Genomic DNA, 23,209 nt, shown 5'->3' with positions numbered 1-23,209 from the left:
CTTACCACAGCGGCTTTTGAGAGTACAAAAGGATCAATACTTGTGCAGGTAGGGCTGCATTTTCACATATTCGAGGAATGCATTCAGTACTCAACTGATCGAAACAAACAAATGCGATTAATATGTAACACACTAGGCCATGTCCTACATGCCCACATCAAAAACGATGCACAAAAATACAAATGCAAAGTCAGCAGACTGAGTGGGCCGGTTAGTTGGCTCGTGCATGAGATGCAGGAGGTGCGGTGCAGCTTGCGGGAGGCGTTTTGCCTGTTGCTATAGGAGAAGTAGCAGCGACATCTAGCGGCCAATCGGCCAAATAACACTACTATATCCTCTAAGGAAAATGCTATCTATCTATCATCCTTCCATCCATCTATCCATCTATCTATCCATCCTTCCATCCATCTATCCATCTATCTATCTATCTATCTATCTATCTATCTATCCATCCATCCATCTATTTTATCTAATCTAATCTAATCCGGTATCCTGCATGTTTTATGTCATCCTGGTGCAACCCACCTGATTTAAATGATCAAGATCGTTATCCACCTTCTGCAGACCTTGCTGATTATATGGCCATTTGAATCAGGTGTGTTGCAATAGGGACACCCGGAAAACAGGCAGGACACTGGCCCTCGAGGGCCGGAATTGCCCACCCCTGATGTAATCTACCTATCGACATTGTGAATGGATGCTTCATTGATGAAGCACCATGATCACTCTCACCTGGCCTGTTGTCATTTTTGAGTCAGTGTTTCAGAGAAGGGGAATTCACAGTCGCACGATTATGTGGGGAATGCAAATGAGCGGCAAAGAATCAAGCGGATGCTGAGGCCAAGGGGGAAGTGAAGGTCACTGTTATTTCTCTGGGGGAGGGAGGAAGCCGTGCCGAGCGAATGGGGAATCCACTCAGGGGTTTCTTTATTAGGCACACCTGTTGCAATCAAGTACATTTGTGTGTTTGTAACAATGGTGGAAATGTCAACATCGATGAAACAAAATGCGATTTTCTTAAATCATGACGTCATTTGTAATTTTGAACAGACCTTATTATTGGAAGATGATTGTTTATTTGCACTTTTTTTTCCACACTACTGTTCACAGGTTTAGGAATGTATTTATAACATTGTTATTTATTACTATTTATTTAAATGACGACAATGAATTAGTTTGAAATACAATCTAGATCAGGGGTCACCGTCCTTTTTTGAAATCGAGGGCTACTTATTGGGTACTGGTTTGTTTGATACGCGCTTCTGAAAGATTGAAGGAGTTTTGATAGGAAAGGTATTTTAGTGATCGAACATTTTTTTTTAGTATTTGTGTCAGAGTATTTGTGTCAAGTGATGGGGGGGGTCTTGAAAGGGGGCCCCCAAAATGCTTGGGGCCCTCAGAAAGCATTCCCATCCCTCTGATCAATCGACAACCATGATAGTTTATATAATTGTGTATTTTCATTGAACAAACATGAAGTTATGTGTGTGGCCCTGAACTTGAATGTCAGTTTATACCAGGGATGGGTAACTTAAGTGCTGGAGAGGGCCACAATATTTCATCAGTGCTACTGAGGGGCCACATAGGACCACGCACTTCCTAAATGCTATTTTATGGACAAAAAACGTGTGCAAAATACGTGCTGATTTTCATTTCATTTTTGATAATGCATATCTTCAATGCATGTAGCTGTATAAAAGATGCACTATCCAAACCCCAATAATATCAAGGCACTGTGTTTGTCCTGCATATCTTTCCAAATCTTCCCAAAAAATATTAGATATACTCACGTATAGTATAAGGCAGTATAAAAGACCTAGTGTAAGTGCAGCTGAGACATTTCTGCCATCTAGTGGTGATTTGTGCTATTACAACGTAAAACTACAGTCGACCCCTGCTTACTCGCAGTTTGCCACCTGCGGATTCACATATTCACAGGTATTTATTCCCCTTTTTTGTGGGTGATTTTTCCAGTGCCCCCCACCAGTTTTTGTCCAAACTGTATATTGAATGTTCATCAGCCATTTCTCGAAGAGTGTTTTGGATTTGTAACAAAAGAAAAAAATCACAATGGGGCTTCGCATTTAAATATGAGTGACTATAACTTCTCATTCATCTTTTAGTGAAATAGTGAACAAAGCCAAACAATGAGGTGTGTGGGAATAGCATGAAAACAAACACGTCAAACAGATGACTTCCTGTCAGGAACCAACATCCCTTCAAAATTCGCATGCAACAACACGCACACGCACAAACAGCCGCAAAAGAGGCAGTCTTCCTCATTGTGCTCACAAGCACCTTGCTCATATGCTTCCTGTTTGTGAGTTAAGTCTACTTGAAGAAGTTGCTAGCGGCCAGTAGCGCGCGTGTTCATCTGTCACTCAGGCCACTGGATGGAACTGAGCTGGAGACCCTTTTCGACTCGGAGGCTTTGGCGCTCTTCTGAGACGTTCGCACATGATGGATGCCGGATACTAGATTGCAGGTAAATTCCCGGAACAAAGGGACACGGACATTTTTTTTTTTAATCGCACTAGTGTGTGTGCTATGGGCACCATCATGTCTTCTGAGAAATAGAGATAACTAGTTAACAGTTTTATAACTTGATTTTGTGTTGTTTTCAACTTGAAAAAAAAAATCCACGCTGGTTTAGAACTCTAGTTATAGAACGGTCCCTCTGGGCATGACATTAGGCACACCGGCACAATCTAATAAACTCCAATGCTAAATGCTAAATAACTCAACTAGGCTAGCACGCAGAAGAGCACAGACCTCTATCAAATCAAAACAATCACTTTCCTACATAAGCACCTCCTGTATATACAGTGGTGCACACTTGATGCCTGGGGGTGAACAGCTAATTTTGATGGCCACAATTTTTTTCGTCGAATGGAAGTTTTTCTGGGTGAAAGCCAACCTAGCCCGTTTTTATGCTTCCTCAGCATCCCCGGAAATAATCGGTGGACCCTAATCAAAATATATTTGAAGATGGGTGGTGTAGGTGGACGATGCCTGGGTTCACCACCCTGTTGCCCCCCTCCATTTGCTCCCCCCTGTATATAGATCTGTTGTTTGTTAATTAAGAAGCATTAATGATAGATTTAGAGGGAAAAAAAGGCAAACATTGTCCCAATTTGTAACAGTGTCAAAAACATCTTGAAAAATTCTTGATTTTTTTTTATTTTTTTCTAGAAAAATGAATTATTTCTTTTAAAATGAGTTATTGGTCAGTTTTGATTGATGCTGTCAGTGACGTATTATCCATACGTCCATGTTTATTCACTTACTCTCACAAGGGTCGCAAGTGAGCTGACTTTGGGCAAGAGGGATTCACCCTGGATTGATTGCCAGCCAATCAACAGGACGCATAATGAAAAAAAACCATTCACAATTACACATGCTCTTCTATGGACAATTTAGACGCTTCTATGAATGTAACATCCATGTTTTTGGAATGTTTGAGGAAGCCATGTTGCCCGGAGAAAACCGGTTATAGAAACAATGAATATCTGGACACAAAAGGGGGAGCAACACATTAGGCAGCTATTTTACCAGTACCGACAGACATCTATTCTTTATCCTACACAAAAAGAAATAAAACATTACAGTATCTTACTGAGTCACTTACAGTAGTAGTAGAGGAATAAGTAGTATTGGGCTTTGTTTAGGTCTGCATGACATGCACAGTATTATAATGCATCCCTGTGTTCAAGGTGGGCACACCAAAAGGAGCACCACAGTGAATTGGCATTAAATCACAATGGACAAACTGTTTAATTTACCGTCTCTCTAATTATTTTATTACTTTTGTTTTCAATTGTGAGATTGTGCTGTACCTCTTCACGTGTCCAAGCATTTATGATGTGCAGAGTTTTTTTTATTTTTTTTATTTCAGTGATCATACATTGCTGCAATAATTGAATGACTGACGTCTGATTAATATGACTTCACCAATTGCTCATTCTATACATGAGAACCCTTCTTAACGTATGAATGAGACACTCATACCGCGACTTGGATCAATGCTCAGTCAGCAGCTCTTTCAAGGCTTTGGTGGCGGGCGCATGCGCGCTGCTATGGTTGCCCCATGACGACAGACTCTTCCCGTCCAGCCGCAGGAAGGGAATCATCAATTTTTCGTAGAAATTGCTACACAAGTTGTTGCGACATAGATGAGCAGCAGGGGCTGTAGTAGTAGAGGACGGCGTTTGTGTAATGGGGACACACGTGTGCGTAGAAGCTGATGTGTGAACAAAAATATTGGGACGTCAGGCCGTTACACCGTCCCATAAGAAGTGTACAGTCGAAAGAAAATGATATTGAGCTGCAGCTATGAAAGCTTCCACCCTTATGGGAAGACTTTCTACAAGATGTTGGAGTGTGTCTGTGGGAGGTTGTTTTTTTTTAGATCCCAAATGTGCGGAAGAGAATTAGGGCCAGTGGGGAAGAAAAAAAAAAGGTTGGCAAGATTCTCACTTTTTTCTCAGAATTCTGACTTTTAAAGCGGAAGTCAGCGCAAACATATTTTTTTCAAGAATATGTTTTATGCAAGCCCACTAGTTGAAACAGGGCGTTCTGATAAGTATTTCATTTGTGGAATAAGTGTTAATCCACTCGTTTTTAGCCATCTCTTGAGGCGGCCATTTTGTCTTCTGTCGACTGAAAATGACATCACAACGACCAATCACGGCTCAGATTCAGAGAACAGGTCAGCTGTGATTGGTCGTTGTAAGCAGTTGTGATGTCATTTTCAGTCGACAGAAGACAAAATGGCCGCCCCCAGAGATGGCTAAAAGCAAGTGCAATTTGCTACTTAATTTATATTCCACAGACGCAAAATTAATGAATGCCGTGTTTCAACTAGTGGGCCTGCTGAGATCATATTCTTGAAAAAAATATGCTTGGGTTGACTTACGCTTTAAGTGAGAATTCTGAGAATAAAGTCAGAATTCTCACTTAATTCTCAGAATTCTGAGAATAAAGTCAGAATACTCACTTGACACATTTGTTCCTTTTAAAGTCAGAATTCGGAGAGTAAAGTCAGAATTCTGACTTTAAAGTGGAAGTCAACCTAAACATATTTTTTTCAAGAATATGCTCCCAGCGGGCCCACTAGTTGAAACACAGCATTTTGAGTTTTTGCCTCACTACATGGCAGGCGCAGGGCCTCTAAATTTGCATTTCATATTTCATTCACTACAAAAGAGGAAATGCTTAATAACTCCTCTGTACATACTTCCAAAAAATCACTTGTATATTAATAGTCACGACCTGAAGACATGATATTTGTGCTTGATATTCATATTTCAAATGATGTCAAAAGAAGACAAGGAATGTGAGGCAGGATTTAGTCCAAATGGGAAGAGACTCACTTCCCAGACACATAAAATACATATGCAGGTACTACCTGAAAAATTTGAATATCATGTAAAAGTTGTTTTATTTTGGCAGTTTAACATAAAAAATCAAACCAACAAATTTTATTGAGCTATTACATGCAAATTGACATATCTCAAGCACTTCTTTGCTTGTCAGATTATTAAAACTAACAAACCCACAAACTCAGAAAATTCGAATAATGTGCAAAGCTTCACTTTTGTAGGTTCAAAGTGTCAAATTCTAAATAGGCAAGTAATCCAAAAGGGTCCAGATTCATTTATAAAATACGTCAAACCGACCTTTTAAGTTGAATTGCAGAAAAACAACAACCTTTTCAGCCTATTCTAATTTTCTGAGTGGTATCACTATCTGTACATATTTTGTGTTTTTTATTCTGCAATAGTAACATTATGTGCACCGCTCATATAGTGGTACATGCAGACTTAAGTACACAGCTACAGTTTGTTGACAGTTTGACCTCGAAACAAAGTCATTGGAGAAAAAAAAAGAAAAAAAAGCATTATTCCCTCTGGGAGATATTGTTTCAAAATCAGTAGCTCAATGGACTCCATCCATCATACATGTAACTTAGTCTTTCAATCAAAGGGAACGTCTCCTTGATCCACAAGAGACCCTCTTCCCGGTTCAGTGAATGGAACGCTGGATTGCGAATGGATATCAGCCTCAATCAATCAATGTGAAGTGTGAATGGAGGGAGGGGGGGGGGGGACACGTACTGTACTCCCACAATCTCATTCACACGTATAGAGTGCGGCTGTTCTTCCCTCACTTAGTCTGTGGGAGTAAACCTGAGGGTCGGGTCACACCACAACAATGGCGAGGCACCTGCTTCCTCGGCTCAACATGGGAAGTCGCGCTTCCCGTCAGGAAGCAGTTGGTAATGGGATCGTCAGATGTGAGGAGATGGAGGAGGAAGCCGGTGGGGGGGGGGGGGGGGGTATGAGAAAGGCACACAGGTGAAGGTGCAATCCAGGTGGGTGTGATACAAAATGAGGAGTTCAACACTATTGGCTGCTCTCCCACGTTTGCGCTTGCACTGCGATTGTCTCTGCCCTATATTACAACGTGAGTGGAATGATATGCAAGACAAACGTAGTACCTCAATTAAATAAAAAAAAAAATGATTGAGTTGATTTTTGTGGAAAAATTAAGTAAATAAAGTAAAGAATGAGTTCTTGCACTTAATTAATGTCGGTTTCTTGTTAAAGTGGAAGTCAACCCAAACATATGTTTTTCAAGAATGTGTTTTATCAGGCCCACTTGTTGAAACAGGACATTCTGATAAATATTGCGTTCATGGAATAGAGCAAAATCCACCCGTTTTTAGCCATCTCAGGGGGCGGCCATTTTGTCACTTCAGTCGACTGAAAATGACAAAAATGGACTTCCGCTTTAAAGCGGAAGTCAACCCAAACGTATTTTTTTCAAGAATATGTTCCCAGCAGGCCCACTAGTTGAAACACGGCATTCGGATTAATTTTGAGTTTAATATAAGTTAAGCAGCAAAATGCACTCATTTTTAGCCATCTCTGGGGGTGGCCGTTTTGTCTTCTGTCGACTGAAAATGACATCACAACTGCTCACAACGACCAATCGCGGCTGACCTGTTTTCTGTATCTGAGCCGTGATTGGTCATTGTGAGCAGTTGTGATGTCATTTTCAGTCGACAGAAGACAAAATGGCCCCACCCAGAGATGGCTAAAAGCGAGTGCATTTTGCTGCTTCTGCTTCTGCTTCTGCTGTTTCAACTAGTGGGCCTACTTGGAGCATATTCTTGAAAAAAATACGTTTAGGTTGTCTTCCAGTCTAAGTAGTTTTGTGTCGTCCTTGAATGGTAATTTTTATGCAAGAGAGCCATGCAATGGATTTTTGTTCTTGTTGTTGTTATTTGTCATAATTATGTTATTTGCTTTAAACACTCTTGTTGGGTTTGTGGATCTTTTATACATGCATTGAAAAATATAATATAAAAAAATGAAATTTAATAAGAGCACATATTTGTCATATATTCACATATTTGGTCCATATTTAAAATAGCATTTTTTGTCATACATCTGGTTCGGAAGTGTGCAGTCCTATGTGGGCATCTAGTAAATAATGCTCAGCAAAATGTTGCTTTTGACCAAGACTTGTTCCATGTGCGCTGTAAGGCGGGCGTGTGAATGTGTGCGTGTACGTATCACTACACCTTCGTGTGTTGTTGTGTGACTGTGACCACCCCAGGGTGAAAAGTTCTGGCTATGCACCTGCTCTCACACAAAAGTAAGATGGGATTGGCTCCAGATCATCTGTCACTCAAATGTGTAAAAGTGCGACAGAAATCGGATAAATGGATGGATTGGTCACTTTACAATATGAGATATTTGATACACATTTTGCATATCGTATAACATTTTCACGAGAACAATCCCTGTGTATAGCTATGGTAGCAAATATACATGTATCCTATGTGTCATTTGTTGAAAAAAAATAAATAAATAAAAAGTGGAAGTGACCCTGTTGACACCGAGGAACAACATCCTCTTATGAAACGCTGTCAAAGTCATCGCGCTGTTGCAACATTCTACAAAAAAAACCAAAAAAAAAACCAAGTGTGATGACATTTTGGAGGGCGTATGGAAGTTTAGGCTTCGTAAGATTGGGTGGTTGGGACAAAGCAACATTATTATTTGTTCTTCCAAATGCCATGTAAGTATGCCCATGGATGTCATTGCAACATGTTTTTCCCCCTTGAACTCATTTTTGAAAAGTCAAGATATTTGAAACTAGCAAGTGTTTGTGCGCTGGGAAATCTAGAGATGACGATTCCCATATTTGGTGGAGCAAAATTCCTATAACTGATTAACTGGCCGATTCATTAAAAAAAATATGGAATGAATAACACCAACAAAAAAGACATGAATTACAAACAGAAAATGTGTCTGTTTTACAATACTTTGTACTTCTGTCTTTGTGTAACTTTACAACACAGAATTATTCTTGATGCTTTTTGTAACCGCTCCCCGTGTGCGGCATTAGGCTATACTAATTTGAATTTAATCAATAAGGCTGATGCCTGGTGTTTTTTCGTTTTTGATGACTTCTTCTTTTTTTCGTAAAAATTTGTAGGTCAGGCACAAGTTTTTTTTTTCTTTTATGGTGCATTGGGGATTTTTCTGTTTACACTCCAGGGAGATTCGAAAACCAAATGTTAACCTCAATGTTGTTGCTCACTCCGTCAACTGTCGGCTGACCTCATTCCGAAACCAATCTGTTGGCGATCTCTTTAAACTCCCCGAAGTAAAGCATATTATATTTTATAGGTTTGACTTTTATCGAGAAAACCTGCCAAGTTTGTGCCCACTCCTGGTCTTTTCAGAATTGAGGAAAAGGAAAAATGTTCTTGTGTTGCAACCTCTGAAGTACCCAGCTGTTCCTATGTTCTAAAATGAAACATCTTCAAAAAGCAATATCCTCTTTACTATTAAGGAAGTACTCGGTGCTTCTCAATTTCGATTCGACTCAATATACATATGGTACATGTATTGTGTTTCCATGGAAAACTAAAAAGTGTACAGTATACTGGATACTGCTACAAGTACTATTACTACTACCACTACCACTTGACAGTCACCCCTGTGTTGGCCTTGCTACACCCCCGACACCGCCACAAAGAACACAAGTGAAGCCACTTAGCCACACCTAACTTGTTTCACTTGCAGCCACAGTCAAATGGCTCCCTATGACTATTTGTATTTGGTGGCCTACTTTGCTGTGGGCACAAAGGCTACAAGAACAACAAACCAATAAACTAACAAAAAAAAAAAAAAATCCTTAAAAGTGGAAGTGAACCCAAACATATATTTTTTTCAAGAATATGTTCTATACAAGCCCGCTAGTTGAAACATTTTAATAAATGTTGCGTTTGTGGAAGAAGAGTTAATCCACCCGTTTTTAGACATCTCTTGGGGGTGGGCAGTTTGTCACTTCTGTCGACTGAAAATGACATCACAACTGCTCACAACGCCCAATCACGGCTGACCTGTTTTCTGAAGCTGAGCCGTGATTGGTCGTTACCTGAGCCCTGAGCAGTTGTGATGCCATTTTCAGTCGACAGAAGTGACGAAATGACCGCCCCCTGAGATGGCTAAAAAAGAGTGAAGTTAACTCATATTCCACAAACGCATTATTAATCAGAATGCCGTGTTTCAACTAGTGGACTGGCTGGGAACATATTCTTGAAAAAAATATGTTTGGGTTGATTCCCCTTAACCTCCCATAAACAACAAAACGTTTTTTTAATTTGTATTTTAATCGGGAAAATAATGTAATGTACTTTGTTTAAAAAAAACATACAGTAATGATGTACTACAATTAAAAAGTTTTTTTGTCACACTTAATTGAATGGCCATTGTACTGCTCTTTCCTGTGTGCCCACCATGGCCACCTGGGGGCAGTATAAGACAGGATACACTGTTCATTAGCGTTTTAGGTAGCCCTGCCTAATACAGCAGCCAGTCACAATAATGCTCCGCAGAGCAGTCTCAACTCCTCTCTCGTTAGTACAGCACTAATATTAATCATTCTATGTCGTTATAAAGAATATGACTTTGAGTACTGTTATAATGCTTGTCTGCATGTTGTTGTTGCAGCTTCTGTCTTCATTTCCTTGCTTTAAAGGGTTAAAGCACCACAGCGTGTGTTTGCACTAATACCTTCTGATAGCCGGCACATACAAAACATATCGTGTTTGCCGCTGTGCCAACGGAATGCGCCACATGCACGGATTCGCTGTTCTCGTTGGCAAGTGTAATTCAGTGCCTTGCTGCTGTCTCAACGAGTGAGTCATGGCAAAATATCTTGCTATTACGGCAGCTGTGAGGGACTCTCACATTCTTCAAAAGTCTACAGTAACACCACAAACAGTCTCAAAGGTTGTAGTGCGTGGCTTTTTGGAGAAGGAGTCACTAGAGGGGGTCTGAATACTCGCAAAATACAGCGACAAAGTTGGCAAATTGATCTTACCGAGTTTTTATGAAGCAGGGCTTAAACTCACCCAGAGGGGTGAGCAGTGGCTCATTTGCATAAGAAATGGATAGCATCCATGGGGTGGTTGTTGTAGTGCTTCAAGCAACGGATATCTGGACACAGGCAGTGCAGCAAGACATATAGACTGACTTTAACGAAACAGGCATATATTCTTTATCCTCTGTGAAGAATGACTAATGTTACTGCAGTTTATTGAGTCATATACAGTAGTTGTGGAACTTTTCATGTGAGTCTGCATAACTGTTATATTGTCTCCTGGTGGCCACGTCTCACATGAATTAATCACGATACCCGGGACTGTTTCTTGGCATTCAATTTAATAATGCTGTTATGTATTTATTAAGTGAAATATTTACATTTTCTTTTACATTTATTTTAGGGTGCTGGAGCAGATTAATGGCATTTTGATTTTCATTCATTTCAATCAGGAAAGATGATTTGAGATACAAGTGTTTTGAATTTCAACCCTGGTCGAATTAAACTTTTATCTCAAAGCACTGCAGTTTGTTAATACTGAAAATCTCGTTAAGTTTGTTTTCCAGACTATGTCTGACATTGCTGATTTATGACCAAGACGGGCACGGATGTTTTTCTCCACACGTGACATTTTTTTTTTTTTTTTTTTTTAGGAACTATGGCAACAAAACATTAGCAGAAGCACTACCGTGTGATTCAAAAAGAAAAACATCCCCTTTTTCTGTCTTTAACAGGCAATATATTTGTATTCTGCGTGTCGTGTGAGGAAGTAGCACATGTTCCACACGAGAGGTGAATGGCTCGGTGGCTGCGCGTTGATCATATGTCCATATTTAATCACGGTCATCCTCCCGCACAGAGCGTGAGGCAACATGCAGCACACCTCTTGCACGGAGGACAGGATCCAGCACGCTCTGGACCGATGTCTGGATGGGCTGCGACACAGTCCCACAGCAGCACACCGATGGGATGGTAAGACCTCACTCATGACCATGTCTTCACATAAGAATCACGTTGCAATATGAGGATGCATGCGCGTGTATTTGGGGTGAAAAGTTGATGATAAAGTAATGAAGGTCATTTTTATGGGTGTCCTTCGTGGACAAGAGCTTTGCAGCGTTGGAATAAGAACGTGCAAGCTTCTCTCATTCCAATTCAAAGAGAGGGCAGTGGCGCTGTTTCTGACTAGCTGAAGCGTTTCCTATCTGGGAAAAAATGTCGGCAAACTCTAATTAAATTCTGGAAAAAAATGAGGAATGGTAATGATAACAGTGTGTTGGTATTATATTGTAGAAGTAAAGAGATGGTTCACATATCCTGATTTAAGTGGCGTATTGCTCTGTGCAGGCAGGCGGAGCTGCTGTATTTTTGCTGTGAAAAATATTACATTTCTATGGAGGACCAAAACTGCCAAAATAAATAAAAATGAATCTAAAAAATATATAATTGGAAAAAAAAATAAAATACAATATAAATAAATTGATATTGAATTGTATTCATATATTTATTTTTGTATTTACTTCCACATTCATTTTGCTATTTATTTTTAATTTGCTTTCGCGGCTCCGCTTGCCACCCGCGCAAGCGGTTCGAAACATGGATGTCGATCAACCAATAGGTAAATAGTTCAACACACTTTGAATCACATTTCCTTCTGCATTGCAGGACCAAGACTGCCAAAATCAAAAATGAATAAATACAAGTGAAAATAAAAATATATAACAGATTTTTTTTTTTTTTTTTTAAATGTGGAAATAAGAAAAGCGAAAAATATACAATACAAAATCAAAGTAAAAATAAATACAAAAATAAATGTATAAATACAGTTCAATATCAATTTATATATATATATTATATATATTTATACATATTTATATATATTTATATATATATATATATATATATATATATATATATATATGTATATATATATATATATATATATATATGTATATATATATATATATATATATATATATATGTATATGTCGATATATTCTGTTTAACATTTGTTTTCATTTATTTTTGGTTTTGGCAGTTTTGGTCCACCATACATTTCAACCAAGTAATTTGCTCACGTTTTAGGGATGCTGCGTTTGCGCGTGACAGCATTATGACTTTAGCTTGAAATGTGTCAGTGGGTGTTGGAGGAAGTTGTGTGGCTTGACGTATGGGAGGAAGTGGTGTCACTGACAAAAAGCGTGTGTGTGAGTGAGCGTCACATACGAAGAGTGCACATGTCAAAAGGGATATTAAGGTAGACTGATTTTTTTTTTCCACCTACTCATAAAGCACAAATGCTTCAATTGTCACAAAAAGCTCTTCTGCTTAACCCAATAATCAGCTGACTGCATCATTTCTTTTCCTGATTGGTGTGGATAACAGACATTTTAACTTAAAAGTAACCAGGAAGGAAATCATTGCCGTGTTTTGATGTTTTTTTTCTTTATGGACAGACTATAAAAGTCTGTATTATAACATTATGTTTTTGTTTGGATAGCCTTGTGTGAAAATGTAAACAATACTATTAGTTAAACAATTAAATTGATATTGTAGCCATTTAACAAAGTATAATAAATAAATACACTTTATATGACAGTAAAGTCTTTATAAGACAATGAATTAAAAACAGGAAGTAAAAGAAGACATAATACTGCAAAAAAGTTGTGCGTGGTTTTATTTTTTAGGAATAAAGATGCCCGTTGGCACAAAAAATATTATTCTTTTAAAGGGTAAGTCAGGTCAAAATGTTTCTGTACAATATGTTTTATGCAGTATTAATATTGCATATGTGGAATAGGCAATGTGTTAAACAGCAAAATCCACCCGTTTTTTTTTTTTGTCCACCAGAGTGGGTGGCCATTTTGTCACTTGCTGTCGACTGAAAAATGACATCACAGTTGCACAGGGAATGACCAATCACAGCTCAGTTTGTGAATGTCGCATGACCAAATTCTCCAAACATTTCAAATGCATTTAGAAACAAATCTCTGAATTCGCTTTACGGGGTCTTGAAGTTTTGGATGTGACTATTTAAAGTACTTAATTTGGCACCTATTAAACAGTCAATTACAACACAATACAATACAATACAACGGAATGGATTTGAACTTGCACCAAATCAAAAATACTCCCCTATAAGTATTAGTACTCAAAATACAAAAACCAAGTCAAATGTTACTTTGTGGTGATTCTAGATTTTTATTGTCCATGACAAAAACTAATAGAAATCATTATTATAGTCTAGTCAAGTTTTTCCTCTCTGAGTTGGATAAACATTCAGGAGTCCCCAACCTATTTCTGGGTCACTATTAATATTTTACACGCAATTCTCACATTGTACACAAGGCCCCCGCTACACAAACCTTTGATGAAACGGACGGTCGGTCTACTCTACTTGGCTTTGGTTTCAAACGTCATTTTAGCTCCAATTAAGTGTGTGTTGTGTTCCAGTGCTGATGTGCTCCGTGGGCCAGTCAATGAACCGCTGGAGCCTGGAGGAGCTGGTCAAGAGGGACCCCGACAACTCCATCATCCTCTTGCAGCAGATCCTGAGGAAGACCAAAGAGGTGAGGTCAAAGGTCAAGGATACACAAACTGCTGGATGAATAGTGAGCGTGTATGTCATTGTGTACAGGTGCAGGAGAGGTGTCAGTATGAGCTGGTGGCGCCGCTTGCCATCATGTTCACCTCCACACTGCTGCAGGTACAAATACTCCACCACATCATTCCCCTTTTAGTCCTTACATACTGGTCATTGCACATTTTGACGACAGATAGGCTGTTTTTGGCGGGGCCGATACCGATTGCTAGGAATCAGTAAGACCGGGAACTGATATTTAAAGCCGATTTTCATTTTCAGGAAAAGGAAAGGTGAACGTTTATCTGTTTATTTTGTTGCTCATTTTTTAATAAAATCAGATGCTTTTAAACTAAGTGATGTCCTTTTTTTTACCTGAGACATAAAAAAAAATAACAGTTATGATGATTTAGAGCCTTACGATATGGGATTTTTGAGAGCGATGCCGATACCATGAAATAAAGCCGATATATCAGCCAATACCCGAAATATGAACTGATAACTGATCTATCGGCCGATTTTTTGAAATACGAAATGTTTATGATTAAAACATTCATTGGCAAGACTCCGACCTATCCTCGCTTTCTGCTCACCAGGCATACCACTACCCGCACTCTCTGTTCCATCCGTTTCATTAACCTCTTCATTCCCAAAGTCCACACTACTTTTGGTCATTCTTCTTTCAATTTCAACCCCTAATTAATCATTCAAATGTTGAAACGGGGCAGATTTGACCCAAACAGTCTGCAAATGCTGAATGTCTCCACTTTCAAACACCAAAATATTTTTCTCTCCCTTCCAGACGCCGTACTGTCCTCCAGACACGGAGCTACTCGAGAGCGCCATGGAGGTGTTCAGCGCCTTCGTCACGTGGCCCGAGCCGTACTGCAGCGTGTGTCGAAACCTGCTCTCCACACTACAGCTGGAGATCAAGGCGCCGGGTATGTACAGCGCTTCAAATACTGCAGTTGTTAGTCCGTCCCTGAGATGTTATCAAAATAGCGTCCTCATGTTGCTTTCTCTTCCTCAAAGGGATTTCCTTTCAGAGACTGGTGAGAGAAGAGCAGGACCTGGACACCAGCTGCCACTCCTCCAAGACCATGTAAGTCCACGCTAACCTTGTTGTGTTCCTTACGCTGACGTACTTTTTAATTAATGACACCAACTTGTTAAAGAAAAAAAAACACACAGTAGTTGGATGACTGTAAATGACATTTCAATCATTACGTATTGTATTTTATCTGACTTTTAATTGACTAATACTACCCGTTGCACATTATATTCATAAGTATGCTTGTTGTTTTAATTGTTATTTAATTTAGTGTCTAATTTGTCATTTCATTTTTAATGCAAAAAAACGTAAGGACATTTTCTATTATTTATTTTTTAAGCCACTCTCTCAGTATGTACATTGTTTGTACAAATTTTTTTGGTTGTTGATTAATTTTTTTTTTTTTTTATTATTTTCATTTTTAGTTGAGTAACATTTAATTTTTGAATGAAAATGAAATGGTTGCATCATTCTTCAACATAATTGTGTTATTCTTTTGTTTGATGTTGTTTTTCAAATTGAAGTCATTTGAATTAGATTATTATTTGATCGGTTTTACGTGTATCTACAGTGGACCCTCCAAGTTTCCTAGCAGGCCCACTAGTTGAAACAATGCATTCTGATAAATATGACATTTGTGGAATAAGAGTTAATCCGACCGTTTTTAACCATCTCTGGGGGCGGCCATTTTGTCACTTCTGTCGACTGAAAATGACATCGAAGTTGCTCAGGGCTCAGGTAGCGACCAATCACGGCTGACCTGTTTTCTGAAGCTGAGCCGTGATCGGTCGTTACCTGAGCCCTGAGCAACTTCGATGTCATTTTCAGTCGACAGATGTGACAAAATGGCCGCCCCCAGAGATGCTTAAAAAGGGGTGCATTTTGCTGCTTAACTCATATTCCACAAACACAATATTTAATCAGAATGCCGTGTTTCAATTAGTGGGCCCGCTGGGAACATATTCTTGGAAAACAAAAATGTTTGGGTTGATCTCCCTTTAAGATAAGTATAATGACTTTATGATGATAATAATAATAAGAACTTTTTGGCTATTCACAGTCAGGCTCAGTCCCTATGCCCCATGGGGGTCCACTGTAAGATACCTTCCTGCTCTGTCACATGCCTGATTTTCCCCCCTGGACTCAGTTATGTTCCTTACTCTGTATTTCCCTGTACTTCATATGGACCGCATTGATAACCACTGACGTTACCTTTCTTAACGTTTGCAGGACGGCGCTGCTGATGAACCCGAGCGAGTTGCCCGCTGACTTCCTGTCAGTGGCCGAGCAGCTCAGTTGCGTTCAGCACTCGGAGAAAGACACCCGCATCACTCTCATCAAACATGCTTTCCAGTCAACGCTTGGCACCAAGTATCCACTCTGCAGTATCCATTCAACCTTGCAAGTATGTTCAAAGGCACGAATACAAATATCCTACATTCAACATTAGCAGTTGGATTTTGTGGTAAATATAGCATGCATGTATAGCAAGAGGTTGTTAATTGTTAAGGCTTGATAAAAGATAAGGACATGCAAGTAGGTCCTCACTTTTAGCTTTACTTTTTTGCCTGTATGCTATTTACCGGCAATGCAAACTCATTAAAAGGCTTCCCTCATGTTAATGTCATGCACTGTGCGCTGGCGTTACTTGAAATGAACTTTGAACCTATTTTACAGGTAGCCAGTACCGCCCCCTGCTGTCGACTGAAGTTGACGCCAAAGTGCCTTCGGGCTCGCATTGTGAATGTCACGACTCACTCGTTTTCTGGGTTTGGTCGCGTGATGATTGCAATGCGAGCCCGAGGGCAGTTGTGACATCGATTTCAGTCGACAGGAGAGAACGGTACTAGCCAAAATGGCGGCCCCTTGAGATGAATGATGAAAATAAATGGATTCATCTGCTTAATTATTATCATATGCATGGAGTATTAATCTTAATCAGAATGCTGTGTTTAGACTAGTGAGGGCACATACAACATATTCTTGAGAAGAAAACATTTGCATACAGTTGCCTTTAATAGGGAATGTTATGAAAATGAAAAATCCTAAATCATGAATCCGACTCAAATGTATTGGAAACACATTGCTTTAAAAACACATTTGTGAATATGTACAGCATACCATCTTTATAAAAATAAATTGGGGAGGGGACATTCTTAATGCTTCATTGTCATCACCACAGACATAAAATCTGCAATATTGATAATGAATTAACCTGTGCAGGCAAAAGCAGCTGATGAACTGAGGGAGATATTCTCCATGGTCAGTGGTATGTTAGAGACGGCTGCAGCCATGAGTGATCCTCTGGAGGCACGTGCTCACGTGATCCAGGAACTGGAAGGACTGAGGGAAAGTCTGAGCATCCCGGCATCCGATGGAAGGAAGTCTGAAGGTAAAATGACTAAAATTCGAAAATAAGTTGCCGATATTCCTGTCATATTTTTTTTTCATCTCTGTTATTTCTGTTTCCACCCCATACCAGGAATGCTACAGACCTTCCCAATCCCCACAGCCAAGTGTCGGATGTTCCACTGGGAAAAAGACAACTTTGGTAAAGTGAATTGCTTGGATTGTCTGCCCATGCATCAAGTACAAAATAACGCTATCTATATTTTGTGAGCAGAAAATCCAGTCAAAAACTAAGCAGAGCTGCAGTGTTGTTAGATGCACATTATGTACCGGTACATTGAATTATTCTTTGGTCTGCGATTGGCTGATGGCCAGTCCAGGCTGTGCTCACCTTAAAGCGGAAGTCAACCCGAACATATTTTTTTCAAGAATATGTTCCAAGCAGGCCCACTATTTGAAACACGGCATTCTGATTAATTTTGTGTTTGTGGGATATAAGTTAAGCAGCAAAATGCACTCGTTTTTAGCCATCTCTGGGGGCGGCCATTTTGTCTTCCGTCGACTGAAAATGACATCACAACTGCTCACAATGACCAATCACGGCTCAGATTCAGACAACAGGTCAGCCGTGATTGGTCGATTGGTTGTGAGCAGTTGTGATGTCCTTTTCAGTCGACAAAGGACAAAATGGCCGCCCCCAGAGATGGCTGAAAACGAGTGGATTAACACTTATTCCACAAACGCAACACGAACACATTCTTGGAAAAAAATATGTTCTGTTGACTTTGACTTTAAAAGTCATCTTGGATGGGCTCCAGACCACCCACCAGGGCCCTTATGAGGACTTTTGCCCAAGAAAATTAATGGATGGGTACTAATACGACTTTGATACCCACAGATGTCCTTAACACTCTTCTGGAGGACGAGCCGCAAAACTTGTCCACCAGGGAGCATCCTAAGGAGGATGAGGACGAGGTGGACATAGAGGACGATGAGGGCCACGACACCTTATCCCTCGTGTCGGAGTCTTACGCTCCCTCGTTCAACTCCGGAGCAGACAGTGACTTTTTTGAGGACTCCGACGACTCCATCAGCTCACCGAAGTCCGCCAAGTCTTCGGCTCGGCTCAGCCAGCACTTGTACCGCCTCCTCCGGAAGCCCAAGAGGTCGTTAAACCGCGCCAAAAGTTTGGGATGCACGGAATCCAAAGACTTCTCGGTGGTGCGGGAGATGCGTTCTAACTCGCTCCCCCACCACGTGCAGCTACGCAGTCCCGAGCCGCCCGCCTCTCAGGCTCCGCAGAATCACACCGTCCGACAGGTTTGCTTCAGGAGGAGGCCCATCCTCAGCTGCGACGAGGACGAGAAGAGCGCCACGCTGAGGGTGGTGGTGTTCGGCGCCGACCACGTCGCCGGCAAGGTGGCGCGGGCCTACAACAGCCTGAGACAAAAAGAGAGCGCTTGTCCCCGTCTCAGCCGGGCCTTCAAAATTCAGTTCTACTTTGTGCCCGTGAAGAGAGACTCAGCGGCGGGACAAGCGTGTCTCAACTCTGCCGGTTCGAAAGGAATTAATGTAAGAATGACTACTTTTCAACACTACCCACGATGCGTCACTGTGTGGTTGGATTTAGGGTTCCTCGGGTTTATTGAGGTTCAAATACTGAACATCACAATCATAATAATGACCAAATATTTAATGATAATAATAATAATAACACATGTAGTTCATGGTGTGATTTAAAGGGTTCTCAATGACATTAAAATGTCAATCCTGGGATAAAAGACAAAAACAAAAGTGAAACATGACACATTTACGTGTGTTTCAATGTATTCAGTAATGTTGGGTTCTGAGGTGTGATTTGACGGTGGAACATTAACATAAAACAAAGAGACTTACATCTTTAAACAGCTATCTTAATGTTAACTCAAATTAGCATCTATGTTGCGATGCTTAAACACTCTAAGAATTGATTGACAACCTAATTTTAAACGGCCGTCCATCGGCGAGCCCGACTAAACTTTCACTCGCAGGGAAGTCTGCCTGCTTGCCTGGTCCCTCACTCAAATTTGCCCCCCAGGGCAACAACAACTCACTATTCTCCTCCCGGCACTCGCCACGGCCATCCGTAGCCTCGCCGCGAAAAATAGACTAATGACGGACTGCTGACTGACAGGATGGCGGACTAAATAAAGGTGTTTCCGTCTATGCTTAATCCGTCTATTTTCAAATTATTCCCGTCATTCGTCAACCGTCAGCAAAACGGGCGTCCGTCACATCGACGGAATGCCCAGCTCTGAATTTTTATTGTTAATTCCACTGCAATATGATTGGCTACTGCATCCAGGCAGGAATTTCTAGAAAGAACTACAGTGGGATTCATAAATGATAACATTTCAATGAACATTATATCTGTTTTATACTGCCCCCAGGTGGCCAAGGCAGGTACATCAGAAGGAGCAGCATTCAATTGACGCTCATTGCTAATTAAAACATAAATTATAACCATTTTTGTTATGGGGGGGGGGGGGTGCAACAGATGGCATACGTACAGATGGCATGAATTCAATAAACGGAATTATTGATGCGTTTTCCCCAACAGGAGGTTGTTAGCCTCAATGGCGCAGAAGACAGCACTAACGACATCGCCCAGCTCCTCGGCATGTTGGATCCCTGGTACGAAAGAAACACTCTCAGCCTGCTTAAATTGCCCGCCAATATCGTCTGTCAGGTATAAACCACTTCCCACTACCCTATTCCAATGTCTTACTATTTTATAATATCTTAATTCAGTCATGACAAATGACTCTCCTGTCCTACAGCAAACATCCAAGACCGAGTCAGAGTCGTATGACAGTTCGTATGAACAGCGGCTCCCCATTCTCGCCGACCTAGTCCTCTACTATTGTCGTTATGCCGCACGGCCTGCTTTAATCCAACTCTATCAAGCTGAGGTTTGACATGCACACACACGCACACACACGCACACACAATGTGAAAGGAGCCTTACCTTGTCAATGAGGAAATGAGATTTTTATTATTATTATTAACTGACATTTTATTACATTTATTGTGACCTATTTATTGTGACATTGTCTGTTTTTACACACACAAAATTATTTTCTTGGACTTGTCGAGTCTTGCCGTCAAATGACATCACAGACCTCTTCGACGGTCCCTTTCGATACAAGTTTGTTTTACGTACATATTAATTTAGAATACCCTAAATTCTAACATTATTTACCAGGATTAAGAAAAATTCTGCGTCTGAACTACAGTATCTATTTTGTTGCGTTGTAGTTGACGTTAGCCAGTGGCGAGAGACGGACGGAGGTGTTTGTCCATTCCCTCGAGTTGGGTCACACTGCAGGGACCAGAGCCATCAAGGCTATGGGTGAGCGGAAGACAATGAATGATTCGATCAAAAGATGACTTGTTGTTACCATGTGCGAATGAATCTTCATTTACAATAGAGCAACAGATCAAACATATTAACAGGATATCACAATTTAGTTCTATTTTCCGAGTTGTGTTTGTAACCGCAGTTGCCACTTCTGATTTCCTTGCAGAAGTAAAACTAGCTCGAGTTGACATGTTAAAACGGAATTTGTTTTTGTTGTGTTTCACGAGTCACCCTCATCGGGTGACAGTGAAGTCAATTCAAGTCACTTCACAACAGGGGCGGAGCGGATCGATTGTAACAGATTGATGGCATTTCCATTCATTTTCAGCGGGGAAAGATGATTTGACAAATTCAATTCATATTTCAAGTAACCACTGTACGGGATACTCCTTTACCTGAATTTAATTGTTTATTCATGGTGCTCAGGTACTGCAAGCAAACGGTTTGGTATCGATGGCGACAGAGAAGCTGTGCCGCTACAGCTTGACATCATGTATAATCGGGTAAGCCATTGTTGTCTATATATTTTTTTTACTAAAAAAAAGTATTCCTGTAATTCTAATATGACAATTTTCTCTATGTCATCATTCATCGTCATTACGTATCATTGCTTTACCCCAAATAAAAAAAAGATTGCTGTTTTTTTGTTTTTTGTTTTTTTTTTGCTGCTCAGGTGGTGATTAGTGGGAGGAGCCAGTACAAAAGAGAATCTAAAATGTGCACTTCCGTCAACTTGACCAAAGCCTGCAAGAATCCTGAAGAGCTAGGTGGGTTCTGGCGAGAAATGGGTGTATTTCCAGATTGGTATTTGATCATTTTAAACATAATGAAAATGGAAAAGTTCTAAATACCAGGATGTCATGTTTATGTATCCCTGTCAGACTCACAGCTGGAGTGCCTGCAGCTCAGCATGAAAGAGGTTCTAAAGAGACAAAATGGGAAAAGCAAGAAGAGCTACAACATGGTGAGCCTAATTCACTAGTTGATTCATCACGATGAATCTCATTTCATTTTCATCACTTCCAAACATTTGACACAATAACCAAAGCTTTTCCAATTCAAATGGTTAAAAGTATTAATTTTTTGATCACCGCATACGCAAACTGATTCGTCTCATTTTTAACGGTGCAAATATAGTGCACCCCTGAGTTGGAGCCTATCCCAGCTAAATTTGGCGGTTACAGAGGGCATGTAAATAAATTGCTGACATCTAATCTCGAGGCTGTCTCGTCTTTTTAATAGCACCTGAGCTTGACCGAGGTGAAGGTGGACAAGGTACAGGTCAGCGGTGCCGCAGACACAACCTTTGCTGTATGTCTGGACCAGGATGAGAAGAAGGTACTACAAAGTGTCATCAGGTAAGACAAGCACACATGAACTGGGATGTAGACATACAGAGAAAAGCTCACCAAAACGCCACGTTTGCGCTCGTCTCTAACGTGCCTGTCTGTCTGCTGTCTAGGTGCGACATCTCCGTGTGCTCCAAACCAGACAGCTCGTCTGACTGGAGGCAGCGGCGGGCCGAGATGTCGGCCCAAATTCAGCCCCTGCACCCGACATTCTGCTCCCTCCTCTGCCTGCCCATAGTGACCTTCAGCGGCGCACTACCCTGACCCTGATGATCTCTGCTTTCAGGGGGCTTGGAACAAAAACAAAAAAAAAAGTGTACATCAACACAAAATCAAAGCTTAAGACTGAGTCATGAATTCTCTGCTAAAGCAACAACTCGGTGGAGATAAAACTGGGAAAATGAATGTATAAATGAAGTGCAAATAAAATGTGTACAATGGACTATATAGATACATTCTACAGTGAATGTAATATTCCATTATGACAATGACCCATACATATTTTGTGGCACAGTACAGTATCTCCTGTAGATTTTGGGGGCAGAATTTCTCGCAGGCGGTAGCGAGGAATTCATAAACTGTGTATAAATATGAGCAACAGAGGGCGATGTTGTTACAAATTTGGGTTTTGGTTGAAGCAATCATCCAGAAGTGGTGATACTGTACAGATATTTTGTTTATTGTGTTAATATTATTTTCCCTTTTTACATTTGGAAAAAAAAAGATAGCTTTAATGCACATTTGAGTATTTCTGACACGTTTATTTGAATCCATTGTTTGCACTTTCCATATGACAGAGAACCATATCTATATTTGTCTTGTTTCTTCCTGTTAGAGAAAAATGTCCAGCTACTATTCCTCAGACTGAAATTATTTTATTGCAAAGAAACGGTACTTTAAGGCTAGGAAAAAAAGTTTTTAAAATGTATGTTCATTATTCTTATTGTTTTTATCGATTCACTTGTGGATTGTTTTTTTAATATGTATAAAATATTAAAATTCAAATCTTAAATTGTACTACAGTAGCTCCTTCATTTGAAAAGCGATTTCATTGGTTGCTCTGTGCTCTGGGTGTG

At 40.3% G+C, this 23,209-nt stretch overlaps 2 protein-coding genes across 3 annotated transcripts in view; one reads left to right on the top strand and one right to left on the bottom strand.

Moving 5' to 3' along the window:
• The window catches only part of LOC147146261 (netrin-1-like), a 54,104-nt gene extending 54,012 nt beyond the window's left edge, over positions 1–92 (bottom strand). The window contains exon 1 of the mRNA XM_086033366.1: positions 6–92. The gene's annotated coding sequence lies outside the window, so the exon portion shown is untranslated. The remainder of the gene's footprint in view (positions 1–5) is intronic.
• Positions 1–23,150, top strand: part of pik3r5 (phosphoinositide-3-kinase, regulatory subunit 5) — a 61,797-nt gene extending 38,647 nt beyond the window's left edge. The window contains exons 1-18 of one of the 2 annotated variants that reach the window (XM_086033364.1): positions 2,224–2,485; positions 11,264–11,376; positions 13,858–13,973; positions 14,042–14,110; positions 14,787–14,925; positions 15,017–15,086; positions 16,266–16,440; positions 17,259–17,427; positions 17,518–17,586; positions 18,283–18,956; positions 19,984–20,112; positions 20,204–20,335; positions 20,682–20,775; positions 21,211–21,287; positions 21,458–21,551; positions 21,666–21,748; positions 22,027–22,142; positions 22,247–23,150. In XM_086033364.1, coding sequence (XP_085889490.1) covers positions 11,277–11,376; positions 13,858–13,973; positions 14,042–14,110; positions 14,787–14,925; positions 15,017–15,086; positions 16,266–16,440; positions 17,259–17,427; positions 17,518–17,586; positions 18,283–18,956; positions 19,984–20,112; positions 20,204–20,335; positions 20,682–20,775; positions 21,211–21,287; positions 21,458–21,551; positions 21,666–21,748; positions 22,027–22,142; positions 22,247–22,397 — 2,457 coding nt within the window. In that variant the 5' untranslated portion in view covers positions 2,224–2,485; positions 11,264–11,276 and the 3' untranslated portion in view covers positions 22,398–23,150. Of the gene's footprint in view, positions 1–2,223; positions 2,486–11,263; positions 11,377–13,857; positions 13,974–14,041; positions 14,111–14,786; positions 14,926–15,016; positions 15,087–16,265; positions 16,441–17,258; positions 17,428–17,517; positions 17,587–18,282; positions 18,957–19,983; positions 20,113–20,203; positions 20,336–20,681; positions 20,776–21,210; positions 21,288–21,457; positions 21,552–21,665; positions 21,749–22,026; positions 22,143–22,246 lie in introns of those variants that run through there. The other variant, XM_086033365.1, reaches the window with a different exon arrangement.
• Positions 23,151–23,209: the final 59 nt, after the last annotated feature.

Source organism: Filicampus tigris, chromosome 6, assembly GCF_054856515.1.
Source record: "Filicampus tigris isolate MCC_2025a chromosome 6, RoL_Ftig_1.0, whole genome shotgun sequence".
In the NCBI taxonomy this organism is placed as follows: Eukaryota; Metazoa; Chordata; class Actinopteri; order Syngnathiformes; family Syngnathidae; genus Filicampus; species Filicampus tigris.
This window is presented reverse-complemented; position numbering and strand designations above follow the sequence as displayed.